At 33.3% G+C, this 16,566-nt stretch overlaps 2 protein-coding genes across 3 annotated transcripts; one reads left to right on the top strand and one right to left on the bottom strand.

Moving 5' to 3' along the window:
* The first annotated feature begins 1,513 nt into the window (after window positions 1-1,513).
* On the top strand, window positions 1,514-11,442 carry LOC146927049 (chaperone protein dnaJ GFA2, mitochondrial-like). The gene is made up of 18 exons (XM_085700453.1): window positions 1,514-1,781; window positions 1,883-1,964; window positions 2,536-2,622; window positions 2,930-3,012; window positions 4,226-4,309; window positions 4,416-4,454; window positions 5,057-5,149; window positions 5,836-5,886; window positions 5,975-6,062; window positions 6,188-6,252; window positions 6,335-6,409; window positions 7,627-7,699; window positions 8,073-8,164; window positions 8,257-8,328; window positions 9,419-9,475; window positions 9,771-9,831; window positions 10,366-10,423; window positions 10,930-11,442. The coding sequence occupies exons 1-18, from the start codon at window positions 1,710-1,712 to the stop codon at window positions 11,024-11,026; spliced, it is 1,329 nt and encodes a 442-aa protein (XP_085556579.1). The 5' UTR covers window positions 1,514-1,709; the 3' UTR covers window positions 11,027-11,442.
* Window positions 11,443-12,695: 1,253 nt separating this feature from the next.
* LOC146927050 (Metal-dependent phosphohydrolase) lies at window positions 12,696-16,275 on the bottom strand. Of its 2 annotated transcripts, XM_085700450.1 has the most exons (9): window positions 16,018-16,275; window positions 15,504-15,585; window positions 14,884-15,137; window positions 14,765-14,795; window positions 14,631-14,649; window positions 14,330-14,427; window positions 13,581-13,679; window positions 13,252-13,424; window positions 12,696-13,071 (listed from the first exon to the last, which is right to left on the bottom strand). In XM_085700450.1, the coding sequence occupies exons 1-9, from the start codon at window positions 16,060-16,062 to the stop codon at window positions 12,985-12,987; spliced, it is 888 nt and encodes a 295-aa protein (XP_085556576.1). In that variant the 5' UTR covers window positions 16,063-16,275; the 3' UTR covers window positions 12,696-12,984. The 2 variants fall into 2 exon arrangements, with proteins under 2 accessions (XP_085556576.1, XP_085556577.1); XM_085700451.1 differs by lacking the exon at window positions 15,504-15,585 and having other exon boundaries at window positions 16,018-16,108.
* Window positions 16,276-16,566: the final 291 nt, after the last annotated feature.

Here is a 16,566-nt window from a genome sequence, read left to right on the forward strand (position 1 = left end):
TGGAACCATTCAACTCTTTATGAAAGGGTATGGTTTGATACCTAGTGACTATTCATGAAAGAATTGGTAGAACCATTGTAACCCTACATGAAAGGGTAGGTCCCCTCTCCACTTTCTCTATAAATATGTCTTGGGGCATATGCAAAAGATCATCCATGTTATTACATACTTACCCATCAAAGTTTGAGAAAGAAGGAGAGGAAGATCCTATCCAACATAATTGGAATTCAAGATCATCAAAGAGCATACATACACGTTGACAATCAATGGCTTTAAGAGGTAAGTCCTAAACCCTCTTATTTAATTTTAATGGTGTCCTAATTCATGCAACTATGACTGAAGTTTATTATTCATGATATGTAAATTATATTTCATGATCTGTGATAAAAATTAACATTACCGACTTTATTTTAAGGTTTGATAATTTATGTTCAATTTGTAGGGTTATATGTACACATTGGCACTTATGCAATTCTTCAAACTCATTCAATATAAGTACAATTACGAAGACATGCATGTACTTCACAAATCACACCTATGAAACACAATATTCTTTTTTTCCAACACATGTACTCTTGTGTTTACTTCGGAAGTATATCTTTCAACAACTCAAACAATTTAGTGAAGTTCTTATCAATCTGACATCTACAAAGATAATAAACTAAAAATTATTATTAAATGAGTCTTATGTGCACATATTATTTCTTAAATAGATCCTTATTAAGTAAAGAACTTTCCATTAAAAATGTTGATATTTATCATATTTAGATCGAACAATTTTAACATTGTTGACAATCAAGTGAATTTTTTCACCTTAAGTACAAAGCCTAGTTTGTCTTTGTACAAATTCCTTCGGTTCAACCAATATTGATCATGCATTGTATCAACTAGTAATGGGTTATGTTTCAAAGACAATCAAAAGGTTCACTCAATATTTAAAGAGAAATGATATTCTAACAACCATTTTGTGACAACCTATGTGACAACTTTATCTCTCATACTCACATTATCTTTTTACTTTCTTTCTCTATTGCTTTGGTTTCCGTGTCACTATCTACTTTTCCTTTGAAAATTGGTGGTTGTCACAAAAGTTGTTGATTTTTGGTTGTTAGAATATCATTGCTCATATTTAAAAACTATATTAAAAAATATAAATTAAATATAAATATTTTGTTTTTGACACTTAAAAATTTATATTTAATTAATGTTTTGTTAAAAATTTCTAATTATAAAACATATTTTTGTTTATCTTTTCTTTTGTATTTTTTTTCTTCTAAGTAGTTCAATGGCTAGAGCTCACACAATCTTTTCTTTTGTATTTTTTTTGCCAAGTAGCTTAATGGCTAGAGCTCACACATTTTAATGTGGAGAAGTGGGGTGTCCTGGGTTCGAACCTGACCCCTGCATATAAAAGAAAACACTTGTATTTTAATAACCAACAAAACATAACACTTGAAAGTACAACCAACTAAACTAAACACTTGTTTGTGACATCACGTGGTAACCGTACACCACACACAACATCGACAACAGACGACGCTTCCAACTGTAACTCATCCTCGCTTCCCGGTTCTACTAGAATCTTCCAATTTCCATTTCCTCAAATTAATTAGGGGTTTTTCTAGGGTTTAACCATTCATCCCCAAAAATCCCCAATTCACCTATTCAATCAAAATCTTCAAAATTTCTCCTTCAATTCAATTCCCCAAATGATTCGTCCTACTGGCATCACCCTCTTCACTCACCTTACTCGTCGATCACTCTTTCGCGCCAATCATTCCGTACACATCTTTCTTCTTCTTCTTTTTTTTTTTTACTGACATTTTTGTTTGTATGAACTATGGTTTAACAAATTTGTGGAAAAAATTTCATTTTTTTGCAGGTATATCAAGTAGTGTTTCAAAGGGGTTATAGGACATTGAATCCATCATCTACTGTTATTGGTAGTAGTTATGCAACAAATGGTATGCATTCAAATTACTTTTTTTTTTGTGGGAAATTAAGCAACATCTATGAAACAAAAATACTCCCGGGGTTAGGCGTATCCCTGTGTCGGATTTGTGCCTCATTGAGCACCATGTTTTTATTTTTTACTAAAGATCCAATTTGGTCCTTCGTAATTTTATCGCGACTCAATTCAGTCCCAGATAAAAAATAATAGCTAAATAGTCGTTGACATTTTTATACAGGGGACAATTTGTCCCTCTGTTTATAACGTGTCAAAATTTACTGAGCTACTGATTTGTCCCCTGAATGAAACTGTCATGAACTATTTTAGATGTTATTTCTTGGCTGGGACTGAATTGGGCTGCTAGAAAATTGTGAGGAACAAATTTGATTTTTTGGTGGTATAGTTATTTTGGAAAGGTCGATAAGTTGCTAAAGTTATTGACTGTTAATCCTTTTCTTGTTTTTCTTACAATGTTGAATTTTAGTGTTGCCATCTTTTCCGAAAAAATGTTGTTAAGCTTTTCTTTTTATATATAGTTTTCTATTATAGTATTTTGATCACCTCCTCCCCTTGTCCACTTGCAGTTAGACATGGTGTTAATTTGAAGAACTGGTTGCTATTGGGAGCGGCTAATTCATATTTTGGGGCAACTAGATCTATTCATGGCTCGGGTATAAATTATTAAATCATGTGTTACCTCCATGTCTTGCTTTTTTTTTTTTTTTTTTTATTATTGCTCATGAAATCACACGGCATTGTGTTTGCGAGTTTTTTTTCGTCTTATTTTTTGTTTGTGTTATTTATAGCTTGGATATTGTTTACTACTTTCTATTGCATACTAGGATAGTAGATGTAGGCACGTGGCTTCAAGTTCGTGCATTTTTCATTTAAGTTTCTCCTTGCTTTCTTGTGCATAGTTGTTTATTGTCTCGTGCATGTTAATGACTTGTTTTGTTGCACTCCCAAACTATTTTGCAGCATCGTTGGCAAGGAGCTATTACGATGTTCTTGGTGTGAGTAAGGATGCAAGCTCTTCCGAAATAAAGAAAGCTTACTATGGGGTAGGTTATTCCTCATAATTGTCAAATACATGAATCTATGTATTGAAATATGGGTTTATGCATGTTTTTATATATCTAGCCCATTGCATTGTTAAACTTCTTCAATTTACTAAGTTACCTGAAAATAAAGTAATCATATATTTTGTGAGTGGAAACTCAACCATTTCCTATGATGTGGGATGAGAGAGGAAGAGTTTGTTTTATTTTGAGTAACTTTTACATTATTATATAATTGTGTTCAGAGAGACACTGACCTGTTATTCTGTCGGCTTTTCTCGAATACCATAGCTGGCCTCCATCATGGCAAAAATTAAGCTTCAAGTTGTTGACAAAATTTATTCATTTAGCATTGTTACTATAATTTTAATTTTTATAGTCTTGAATAAAAATTGATTAAAAACTAGGATTAGATTATATTTGATTTAAAATTTAAATTAGGCTTAGATCAAGTTTGATTCAAAATTGAAATTAGGATACAACAACCAGGTCTTATCCCACTAAGTGGGGTCAGCTTTTGTAAAGAATGATAAATTGTAAATAGAAGAGTTTAGAGTAGTGCTAACAACTCTCACTCTAACACTCCCTCTTTTATTGGGTGAAATACATGGGTCCCACCAATTTGAGGGGCCTAGTTCTAAAATGATGGACTTCATTTCCAAATGATGTTACACACATGCATTTCACCCAATAAGCGAGTGTTGAAAAGAGATTGGTAGAGTGAGTGTTGATAGCCCTACTCAAGAGTTTAAATGAAGGGTAAATTTGGAAGATGGTATCCCTTTGATATATAGGTATAGATGAAATCACATTTGCGATTTTTGATACGGAGTTGTGTTTTATGTGTTCTGGTTTTCATCAGATTATATAGGTTGCATTATATTCGTGTCTGCATCTACACACACTGTGTCATACAACAACAACAACAGCAACGATAACAATCAAGCCCTATTACACTAAGTGGGGTCGGCTACATGAATCAATCGCTGCCATAAATACTATGTTATACAATTTTAAAAATATCTCAGTCCCTTTACCTTTTCCCTTTCTTCTTTGACATGAACTTTTTAAGCAAGGCTGATTGACATATGAGTTATTCTTCTAAAATTATTTTGTATTTTTGTATTTTCTTATTGCCGACCCCACTTAGTGGGATAAGGCTTGGTTTTTGGTTGTTGGTTTGTATTGTTCTTCATTTCCTCTCCATATTCTGTAGCTTGCAAAGAAGCTCCATCCAGACGCAAATAAAGATGATCCTGAGGCTGAAAAGAAGTTTCAAGAAGTTACATTGGCATATGAGGTATTGTTGTTTTTGTTTGTCATACTTCCCAAAGTCAGATATCTATCTTAAGTATTCATATCCCAAATTAATGACTGCTGGTATATTTTCATTTTAATGTTTGTAGGTTTTGAAGGATGGGGAAAAACGTCAACAGTATGATCAGGTCTAATCCATTACTGCCTATTTTCTTTGAAACTTTGTTGAATTTGTTTTAACTACCTTTTCACTAAACTCAGATATAATATTGTAACAAAAAAGAAACTGAGATATATATGTGAATTCTAATGAATGAAAAAAGTGGACTGTAATGTGAAGTTTAATGCAGATGGAGGGAATAGTATGATTTAAGTTGTTGGCCTCTTTCATGGAGATCCGGAAATTTATTTTGAGCTACTTGATAGAGAAAGAAAGACGGAGGGATGAAGAAGTGCGAAGCTCGTTTTAGTTTTGCTTTCTTGTGGTCTCTTCTTACTCTGTTTACATTTCCCCCTAGGATTCATTGGAAAGAAGAAAACTTCAATACTAGGATTAGTAGATTGCTAGAAGTAGAAATTTTAAAGATCTACAGCAACGTTTCATATTTCGTTTGAATAAGAATGTATGTGTATTTGTTTCTATGTTTGTGGAGAACTTATGCTTAATGTGTTTTTGAAGTTGTGCATGTTTCTCAGCTGTTTGTGTATTTTATTGAGTGGGTTGTTGCTTTCTTCCTAGTATCTACTGCCTCTTTCATTTGATTTACTTTAATTTTTCATGAATGTGTAGGTTGGACATGATGCCTATGTAAACAACCAAAGTGGTGGTTTCGGAGGCAATGGTGGCTTTAATCCTTTCGAGCAGATGTTCCGTGGTGGCCATGTAATGACTTGCTACATTCTTCTATCTATCTTGTTAATCATGATTTCAGTAAATATTTCTTTTTTTTTAATTGTGTTCATACTTACAATTATAAACATTATCACTTAACTAATTTTTTAATTGTGTTCATACTTACAATTATAAACATTATCACTTAACTGTTAACTTCATATTTTGTCAAAAGAAACTGGTATTCATATTCTGTGAATACCATACGAGCAGATCCTAAGCAATCCTACACAACCATCATATTTTTAATTCAATATAAATCGTAAATAATTTTTGTTTTGAACATTTGTACATATGAATGTGCTGAAACTTCAGTCGGATCTTCCTGTTTAGATCTGTTTGATTACTGTTAAAGAGTTCCAAATCGGACAAAAGATGGCCTGAACATGTGTTTATAAGTGGGGGTAATCCTCACCCTACGAGCCGATTTTGTGGGGTTGTGTTAGGCCCAACCATGATTTTTAAGAGTTAAATATACGTTTTTTTTTTTTTTTTTAAATTGTAAACTGATACACTTGACTCAATGCATGTTATATATAATTATGTCGTCTGAAATCTGTGTTTTACAATTATGTAGTTTTTATTAAATATAAATAAAGAAATGTTTTAAAAATTCCGTCAAATTAATCCCAAATATGAATCTAATATTATTTCTCAATTCCTTTCATGGTGATCAGGATATTTTCAGCAGCTTTTTCCATCAAAAATTTGGCGGAGAAGATGTCAAGGTTTTTTTCTTCATATATTCAGACATTATTAAGCATATGCTAAGGGATTGTTTGATCAAAACCATATTAATAATCTTTATGATCACAGACTGTGGTTGAACTATCTTTCACGGAAGCTATCCAAGGGTGCACCAAAACTTTGTCATTTCAAACAGACGTGCTTTGTAATGCTTGTGGTATGTTTTTTATGAAGTTATGAATTGTCGTCCTTCACTGGTATTTTGTATTCTGTTGGGTTTGAATTCTGACAAGTCAATGTTCCTTGATATCAACACATCTCACTGTTGCCGAACTATTTCAGGTGGGAGTGGTCTTCCTCCTGGTACAAAACCTGAAACTTGTAAGCGATGCAAAGGGTCAGGAGTGGTCAGTATCGTGTTGGAATTAATTTAATTCTTGTTACAAGCCTGAGAAGTGTTGTTCAATTGATAATTTTTGAGATGTCCAGATGTTTGTACAAACTGGAATATTCAGAATGGAAAGTACTTGTGCTACATGCAAGGGAACTGGAAAAATTGTATCGGTATGGTACAAATCGTCTTCTGTACTATGCCATATTGATTTTCTTCTATATGATATAAATGATATATAAGTTTACGTAACTTGCTTAATGTTGTTCTTGTATCCATTTACGTGGCAGTCTTCAGTTATTGTTCAATCTACCCTTAATTTTTGTAAATAAATTCATGCTATGAATCATAGTAGTTAATAGCGGCGCTATAGCGGCCAATAGCGGCCGCGCGGTGCGGTGCGGTCCAGGACCGCTATGCAATAAGCCATGGCATAGCGTTATGAGATAGCGGCGCAATAGCGGCCGCAACACTGCATAGCGGTTTTGCACTCTTGCACCGCTATTTCATTTTACGTGAAAATACAAGATTCTCCTTGGTTTTAAATAAAAAACAAGGGTATTTTTGTCATTTTCGTCAAACCCTAATTAATAACTTCAGTTTCTCTCTTCCTTCTTTCATTCTTTACGGCGCCTTTCAGATCTGTACGCATCTGCTCTCTCAAAAAACTTCCTCTCTTCATTAAATCTTCTCTCAAAAGCATCAGATCTGTACCCTAAAAAGCATCCTCTGTTTTGTTCATCCTCTATTCTGCTCTCTGTTTCCTTATTTTTGTTGTTTTTGTGGACAACACAGTCATGGCAGCTTCCGCTTCTGGTGTTCAATCAAACTCTGTGTCTGTTGACTCATGTGCTCAAAGACATAAGTGGACTGGTGATAATCTCGACATTGTTTGGCAATTTAATCACTGGAAGGATCCCAGCTTCTGGTGTTCAATCAATCCTAAATACTTTTATAGCAAACCAGAAATTGAGACAGATCCCAAATTGCTGAGAGGTTTGCATAAATGCATTGAGACACTTTGTGAATGTAATGAAGTGGCAGACTTGGTTACAACTCAGTTGGGACAACTCAGAAGTTACAAGTGATATATGTTTGTTTATAATTTATAGTATTATTTATATTTTTTTTGAGAGAAGTTTATAGTATTATTTATATAATTTGTCCAAAAAGTTATATGAAATAGCGGTCATAGCGCTAGGCGCTATCCCGCTATAGCATTTTTGGGGTCGGCCGCTACGCGCCGCTATCCGCTATTAACTACTATGCTATGAATGAAACCATAGTCATTACCTGTTAACTTATGGATATGGTGGTCTTTCATACTAAAGTGAAATATGACTATATGGGAATGTACTGATGGTTTTTAATCTTTTGTTGTTGGTATCAGAGTTTCTGCAAGTCTTGCCAAGGTGCCAAAGTTGTCAAAGGAACAAAGACAGTCAAGTTGCATACTTATCCTGGTAATTATTATTTCGAATTGTTTCGAATCCATTGTTGTAACTTGTAATGTAGGCCATGGTTATATGGCACACAGAAAAAATTGTTTGATTAATGAGAAATTTCCATATTGATTTCTGTCAAACTTGGCTAAAACACTCTACCAAGTGAACTTAGCAACAGCAACTCAGTAATGTCGACTTCATCTCTTTCTTTATGTCATTTGAATTGGCTCCCTCGAGCCAAAGAATACACACATAAACACAACATACACATATCTGTCTGTATGTATTTGTATTTATTCTCTGCTGTTGGTAATGCACATCCCTCTTATTATTTCTTTTAAGGTTGCACTATGAAAAAAGTTGAATGATGTATGATTTTTTCCATTTGCAGGGATAGACAACAATGAGACCCTAAAGGTACATGGAGGTGGTGGAGCAGATCCTGATTCAAACCGTTCCGGTGATCTATATGCTACTATCAAGGTACTTCAGTAGCTTAATATTATTGCTATTTTTATTATTCTTTATATTTTAAAGTAAGTCAATTATATTTCTTTCCTCTATACTTTTTGCAGGTTAGGGAAGATCCTGTTTTTCGCAGAGAAGGATTAGATGTTCACGTGGATGCTGTTTTAAGTTTCACTCAGGTAATGTTTCATGAAGAAAATGTTGAGCAACGATTTTACTTGGTTTTCTGGTTGTGTATTTTTTTTCAGACCATGTGTGTATTTAATTTTAGTCATTAATTTATAATTTTTAGGAATTATCTTGCTTATCGGTATAGATTATTTTATTATAAGAGTAAATATCGATTTTGGTCCCTGTGATGTTTGAAATGAGCGAATGTGTGATCGAAGATAGCGCAAGGAAAAAAAGTACACAAATCAATGGTTTTCTATTGTTTGGAACTTGAAGAAAAAGGAAGTGAAGGAATTTGTAATGTTTGGCTCAACATAAGGTGGTTTCTGTCCAGAGGTTGCAGAAAAATCACTGAAGACAAGTTTCCCCTCTCTTACAATACTAACCTAATTATTATATCGTATCTTTTATTTAATTTTGGGATATTATATCATTTTGAAGGTTTTTTTTAAATGTTTCTTTTCTGTCTTTTCTCTACATAACCCAGTCACACAAGAGAAGATAAAAGCTTTAAACTTTCTTTCCTTTCAGTTTTTACCATCTTTCTTTTTACCCTCTTTCCTATCACTTTTATTCCTCTTAATTTCTGGTCACTTGTAGGATCCAATTCCTTCTCAGCCAAATCTTTTAGAGCCCTAAGTTGTAGTTTACTTTCATAAGAGATCCATTGACTTAAATCGTTATACACTAGTCACATGCAAGCACTGCTCCGTGTAGTTGAGATGTCTAAGTGGTATAATCCTTCAGTAGTATGTGTGTACTTCTTGATCTATTGAGGACCTTTGTAGGAGCAGCACACTGTGCAAGTTTTGATGGCATGAATTTTGTTTGCCACCTTCAGGGAATATTGACTTTACGTAGTAATTAGTTAGTATATATTTTATTACAAATTTAACTTGGCAGTGGCACTGAGCCTTTTGTTGGTGCTGGTTATTTTATCATAATACTTTGGATCCCGAACATTTTGTCTGTTTTTTTGACTCATCTCAAACAACTTGTTAGTTGTTTGTGTAAGGTTTATCGATATTATTAGTTATAATAACTGTAAATAACCTAAATAGCTGGAACTTTTGTTTTTCTTTTAAAAATTTGTTTCAGGCGATTTTGGGGGCAACTATTGAGGTCCCATCTTTTACTGGAAGTGTAAGGCTTAAGGTAAGCATTGCTATTACAATAGATAATCGAGAGGTGCTGGCAACACAATTAGATACTCTCTCTAACAGCCTAATACTATTATTGACTAAAATTCATATGGATTCTACAAGTTTATATGGGTCTCATTTCCTATATAGCGAAACACATTTTCAAAATAGTGGGATGCATGTGAATTTTTGGCAACAGTAGAAAAAGTGATGGAAAGAATGTGTTATTAGCACTCCTTTATATAATATTATTTCTTTTGGCATATCTAGTGACTAGGCAGGTTTGAATGATGAGTTCTGTTTGGCAGGTTCACCCAGGCACCCAACCTGGTCAGAAGGTGGTTATGAAAGGGAAAGGTATAATGAAAGGTATGCAAGTTGACATTATTTGGAGAAATTTATTTTTATTAAAAAACATTTTTTGGGAAAATACATTTGGAATAGTGTTGTCGATAGCGAGCAATATCAATGTGGTTCCTAGCGACCCCAAAGCAGTTGCATGTAGCGGCCACCATAGCACCCAGTGCGACCACTATAGAACCAGACCTTATAATGAAATAAGGAAATTCCAAAAAAAAAAAAAACCTTAAATTTAATTGCCGGGGGTTTTAATTGGGTAGTTTAGGAATTTTTCAATTAAAAAACATTTGACAGAATTTGGGCTTCTCTCACTCTGTCTCACTCGTGCTATCATATTTTAGCCTCTCATTGGTGAGTCACACAGCTAGTTGTTGAGTTTTTACGTACACAGACACCGTAAAATTTCAAAATAGGGGCTATCTTCTGTTGCGTTTTCGTGGTCGTGAATAGATGTACATGTGTTGCTGCTTGGATTTTTAATAGATGCGTGTTTCAGTAAACGGACTTCTTTCATCAATCTTGTCTTGTTTTTTCTTTTAACAGGAATAAATACTTTCAAATATGGGGATCAATATGTTCATTTTAATGTCAGCATTCCGACGTAAGTTTCTCATAATATTTTGCAGGGTTATTTATAAACTGTGTTTTTCTTTGTACTACTGCATGCTTAGGTTTCATATGTATATTTAGTGGTTAATTAGCATTTAAAGTGCCTTTATTTGATATTATGTAATTGGTATCGGACAATACATGTGACTCATATCGTGGTCTGAAACAAAACTGAACCGAACCATGTTTTACATAAATTGCTGCAGCATCAATCTTGATACATTTTGATGGGTCTGAATTCATTCTGATGAATTGCACTTTCCCTCTTAACTTTGTAGTTAGTTAGTCACTTTTTCTTGTCAATTTAATCTACGACTTGAATGTTGAATCATTTTGGAAGTCCTTATATATGTATCTTAGTTTTACACAATTGTTACATTTGTATCAACCATGTCTCTTACAAGTTACAATAAGATTCAATTCACGATGCAGAAAATGGATCTCTTGATTCGTGATTTGGTTTTCCGTTCAATAACCATGTTAGAAATGTTTTTACAGAAACCTGACAGAAAGACAGCGTGAATTGATCGAAGAGTTTGCCAAGGAAGAGCAAGAGAAATCAGATAAACGGAAAGCTGCTTCGGCTTCTAGTTAAAAGAGCCTCCACTTTTCATTATTTATTTAGTACTTACCAAGTCATGATCAACAAGGTGGGAACCCACTTGCTGATGAAGTTTTGTAGGTGCATTAATTAAGGGTTCACTATTTTAGGTTGGCCCCTTCCACTTGAAGAGTAACATAAGTGATGTTCACAATTCAAATTATAAAAGTTAGAACTTAGAAATCAATATTCTCATATGCTTGTGCATCTATAGATTTCTAATTAATGTTGTACATATTCTTAAACCGAAGTTGTGCAAGTCTCACTCAATTTCCCAATTCTTTTTGTACTTTCATTGCAACCATAGCTAAAACTAGGAGTCGATGGTTTGTGAGTCACTGAGGATTGCTATAAATAAATCCATAAATACATAAGTGTCCGAATAATATACTACTTTATTTTTTTCCTTACTTTGTCTTGGTGATGTGCTTTTCAATTTAAAAATCATCCATAAGATTCTTACTTCCATACAGATGGGTAAATCTCAGTTCTGTGTGAATGTTTGTTTTTTGGAAATTCGGTATTTGATTTAAAGACCGACTAATCTGATGGATCAATCACATTGCCCATTTAAAGCTAGAGGAGTTATGTATAGATTAACCCATAGAAATTGGCATCACGAGGGTTTGAATACAAGACTTTGACAAAAACATACTCCATGGTGAATCCATGTGAATTGTGTGAATGTTTGTTAATGAGCAACATGTCAGATTTTTTTAAAAAAAAAAATTGAAAAGGGGAAAAATTCACTAATTAAAGTGGGATATGTGTAGAATAATGTTTACCAAGAAAAGAAAAAATAGGCATAATGTTGCTTATCAAACCTGCAAAATAACGCTTAGAATTCAAATATCTCTACTACTATAGAAGATTCAAACATGTGAAGGATCATATGTGACTAGTGCAATGAATCTTTAGAAAGTAATTTGAATCCTCTAAATTCATTCAATGGCATATATTTTAAATTCCAAGTTTCTTTTTTATTAGTTAATCTGATGTGCATAACTTTTGGTATGAGTCTTGCGCTCAAACATCATACGCTCTTCTTTTGTCATTTTTTTGGTGATGATAAGAAACTCATTCACACGAATGGGAGGTCACTTGTTCAAACTCGAGACACCTATCCAACCTAACAATTTCAGCATGACTTTTATCAATTGAGCTAGCTAGGACTTATATTCCCTCTTGGCTTGTTTTTTGTAAATTTGTAATACGTAAAAACAAGGATTAAACTTGAGTATGAAAAAGGTGAACAATTTGAAGTTAAATAAGAGTTTTGAATGGACATTTGTGAAGTACTAGTGTAATTAAAAACATTTTTTATTTATTTACACAAAAGTGTTTGTGCAATTTAGATAGTTTACGATATCGGTAGAATCTGTACCATTTAAAGTTCAACGTTTTCTAGGTCGTGAAAGTGACGATGCAATATGGATAGCTCAATTGTCAGCAGCACAAATGGGACTACAACACTACGTTAGTACATTAATTTGTACATATCACCTTCATAGAACTTAATTCTTAGCTCCCTGCTATATGGAGACATTATACGGTCTCATTTGTTAAACATAGATTTGCATCTGAGACTTGTTCAATCAAATCATCAGCTGGGCATAAGGTTTGAATGGATGATCTTCAATATAACAAACGAAATGGGAAAAAATAGATAACAATTCACTTTATATAAAGTCAATAAAATTGTTTACTGAAATAGATAAAAATTCAAATCATATATAGTCTGGCCTTCAAAACCAAGGAGGACATTGCGTGGGGGAAAAATCTACATTTGGAGCATGAAGCATGAATTGGCTACTGATTCCTGCAACTTACAAAGATGTGAACAATTTTCAGCATCTTGAAGTAGCTTATACATGCTCCATTTTTGTCTTTTGCACAAGTACTAATGCAATTTTATAAGTGTAAAACTGCATGAAGACAAGAACAAGTACTTATTAGCTTGAACCGTTCCATTCGTCGTAGAACTCTTTGACAAACTCCTCCATGAACTTGTGCCTTCTCTCCGCCCTCCTTTGCCCAGCCTGAAATGGATAGCTTAAATCAATACTTCTTGACATATCGTATGAACTTAACATATAAATGTATTTTTTCAAAGAATGCAGCAGATAAATTTGGAACATGAAAAGAAATGAAAATTTCACGCTTAGTCTTTTTTTGGGTTAAAATTTGATAAGGTCAATAAAATTATAGTAGAGGTGTACCTTGGTTTTCATCATATCTTTAAGCTTGAGGAGCTTCTCATGAAAATGGTTAATTGTAGTTTGTTCCTCTTTGTTCATGTATTTTTCCTTAGATAGATCAGATCTTGGCAAAATAGCAGGATCATGCAGCGCCCTCTTCTTACTCCCGCCGAATGTGAAGCAACGTGCAATTCCTAATATTGAAGGCAAACAAAGAGAATAGTTTAAGTAAATCACGTTTTCATTTGAAGTGTTGGTGCTACATAGCCTCGAAGAGCTGTCATAATTCTGCATTCAAAGGGAATTATTCCCAATTTTCTAGCAATAGGATACAGACTTCTATCAAATACCTATAGCACCAATAGCATCAAGCCTATCAGCATCTTGGACAACATCAAATTCTGGACTCCGTTCAGTAGTTCCTTTTCCCGTCACCTCCTCTTTAAAACCTGAATATTGGAAGAAACATCAACAATGAGTAATTGACTAATTTCCAATAAATAAACAAGGATAAGTTGCAAACAAAATGGCAGGAATAAGTTACTGTTAAGAACACAAACAATTAAACAATTCAAAGACGTGCCAACTTTTGGAAGGAATTATACAAAAGATATGAGAAGGGTAGGAAGGAACCATGATCATCAGGGATAGTACTCGTATTCTTTATTAAAAAAACTATTATTTTGAGATGTTATTAGAGCTTAGTGTTCTTGAGAAAAGAGACACTAAAAGATCATGAGATTCATATTTACTGAAATCAAGTTGATTAAAAAGTGAGAAGCCATGAAACAGATTATATTATCATGCTCCGAGATCATGCATCAAAATTAAAAAGATGATTTACCTGCTTTGAAAGTCATGTCAAAATGTTTACCTAAATTAGTACTTGAAATTATATCTTTTTTTTTTTTTTTTTTTTTTAGTACTTGAAATTATATCAACTTTAATTAGAGAACAGAAAAGGTAAGAAGTGTAACTCTTACGTAAAATCTTTTACCTTATATTACTTTATTGAAATTATATCAATTTCAATTGAAGAACATGAAAAAGTAAGAACTTAGGCAAGAAACTGGTAGTTTTTTTTTTTTTACCAACTTACCCATTTCTTTGATGATCTTCAAAATCTTTGATTTCTTGTTCTCCTCAACTCCCTCTTCCTCAAGAAAATTTTCAACAGTTTTTTCTTCAGATGGATCCCTAAATGACACAGTATTAGCTCATATGAGAAGGGGAAAACAATATGAACAAAATGAAAAACAAAAGGAAGAAATTCGTAAAAAACAACCAAGCCTTGAAGTTGGCTAACAACACTACATGTGTACTCTATGAATGAAATAAAGACAAACATGAATCAACAAAGATGAATTAATCGCACACAAAGTATATTTATACTTACTAACCTCAGGTATTTGTAGTCACCTGCAGTTATCAACAAAGTAAATTTATTAGCAAACTACAATTGGTACTTAATATTTAAAATAAAAAACCACACACTACACGGACAAGAATTCTGCCTACAATTATAGTTGCTTACCTATATCATGGAGCAGTGCAGCAAGCTCTACCTAAAATGGAAAAATGAGAATGAGGCGACCATATGAAGGTTAAAAAGATAATGGTAATATAGAAATAGGAAGAAGGTAGGATAGTTACAATTTCCATGGAATGCGGGTCAGAAGAGAGGCCTTCCTCGGTGGCAAGGGAGAGAGCAAGGTCACGAACCCTCCAAACATGTGCCGCATCATGAGAAGCGTCATTCCCTTTCATCGCTTTCTCAACCAACGCCTCAGCCTTTCTTATTGTGTCCGTCTTTTCCATCCTCTCTCTTGTTACAACGCCTGAAACTGCACACCTCGCTCGCGAAATATATGTTCTTCTACTATCTTCGCAAAATAACAATTTGCACCCTAGTCCACGAAACAATCAGAACTGTCAATTAAACCAACCTAATTCAACTCAACTCAACTTTGACCCATGTTTGTCAAAAAGTAATCAAAAGCTAGACCAGAAGCTGGTTTCAAATTATTCAAAAACTATAACAAAAAAGTACTTTATCATGAAGTTAAGAAGTGGGCCGTAGTTAAAACTTAGAAAAGTAAGTACTTTGTCATCAAATTAACAAGTTCTTTATTACGTATCTACCACAAGTTGAACATAGTGTTGTCAAATAACAGTTAGTTATAGCGAAATTCGAACAGTATGGAGTCAAATACTAGCAGAATTCAAACAAAATGCTATGTCTTCAGTGAGTAAAATAGAATTCAGTGACATACTTGAATTGACAGTAAAGTAGTTTGTCTTCCTATGTATGTCGATGTTTCCCACTCGAGCCAACAAAAACGCAACTTTAGTATCCTGTAGAAAAGAAAGTATAAATCAAAAGCCTTGAGGATGTTTGTATCATTACAATCAGAATGAAAGCCTAAGCCAGTAGCTAACACATGGACATCAAATGGACTCTCCTAATCCTAATACATTGAATCAGGGCTGCACATAACGATCTAAATCGTCCATTCCGAATCCTAGATGGCACAACCCTGATCTGCTCACAAGTGTCCAGACCAAGGTTTTCAAGACCCTTAAACCCTGATTGACCACCATAAAGGCTAACTCATAGCCTTTTACACAGTACACACTTTTCTACCCTAAAACCTCACATACATTCTAACAAAATAACTTATTCACATAAACAACTTATTCCTAAACAAAAGTGATTATTTTGTATAGAAATAATAGTATAAAAACAGAGGCTTTAATTTAATAATCGAAATCAACAATGAATTTTACCTTACAGACAGAAAGCATAGAAGTGGTAACAGTGTGACGTAGCATGCAAAACAAAACGCAGGAACCTTTGACTGAGAGAAACTAATGAATGAATGAATGAATAATGAAAATATCTCAGGAGGTTTTATTGAAGAAGAGTGGAAAGTGTGATTAAAAGTTAAAACCATGAAATAAAATATAAAAAAAAATTAACTATTATTTTTGATAAAAAATTAATTATTATTATTATTGTGTTAGTTTTACACATCCATTTCAATTATGATTTTTTTTAAAGACCATTTTAACACTGATTTATCACATCAATTAATGAATATGAAAACACATCGTTGACAATACCAAATAAAAATTGAAAAAAAATGTCCCAAAATTGAAATTGAAGATTTTTTGTTTAGCGGACAAAACATTTCCGTGAGTTTTTCTTACTTTCTTTTGATACCATTCTTAACTTAATTAATGATGATTTCCTCAATCACAAAATTTTCTTAAAGTTTATTATAACAAAAGAAATTGTATATTTTATTGAATACCATATAAAAAGCACATAAATTT

Source organism: Medicago sativa, chromosome 4 (assembly GCF_051527215.1).
Source record: "Medicago sativa cultivar Bolivia chromosome 4, Bolivia_mono, whole genome shotgun sequence".
NCBI classification, from domain to species: domain Eukaryota; kingdom Viridiplantae; phylum Streptophyta; class Magnoliopsida; order Fabales; family Fabaceae; genus Medicago; species Medicago sativa.

Coding starts and splice junctions, on each gene's coding strand:
- LOC146927050 (XM_085700450.1), bottom strand. CDS start 16,062: ATGCTACGTCACACTGTTACCACTTCTATGCTTTCTGTCTGTAAG. Junction 13,425..13,580: donor TGATGCTATTGGTGCTATAG/GTATTTGATAGA, acceptor CTTCAATATTAG/GAATTGCACGTTGCTTCACA. Junction 13,072..13,251: donor AAGATATGATGAAAACCAAG/GTACACCTCTAC, acceptor TATCCATTTCAG/GCTGGGCAAAGGAGGGCGGA.
- LOC146927049 (XM_085700453.1), top strand. CDS start 1,710: ATGATTCGTCCTACTGGCATCACCCTCTTCACTCACCTTACTCGTCGA. Junction 6,253..6,334: donor GATGCAAAGGGTCAGGAGTG/GTCAGTATCGTG, acceptor TGAGATGTCCAG/ATGTTTGTACAAACTGGAAT. Junction 9,476..9,770: donor CTGGAAGTGTAAGGCTTAAG/GTAAGCATTGCT, acceptor TCTGTTTGGCAG/GTTCACCCAGGCACCCAACC.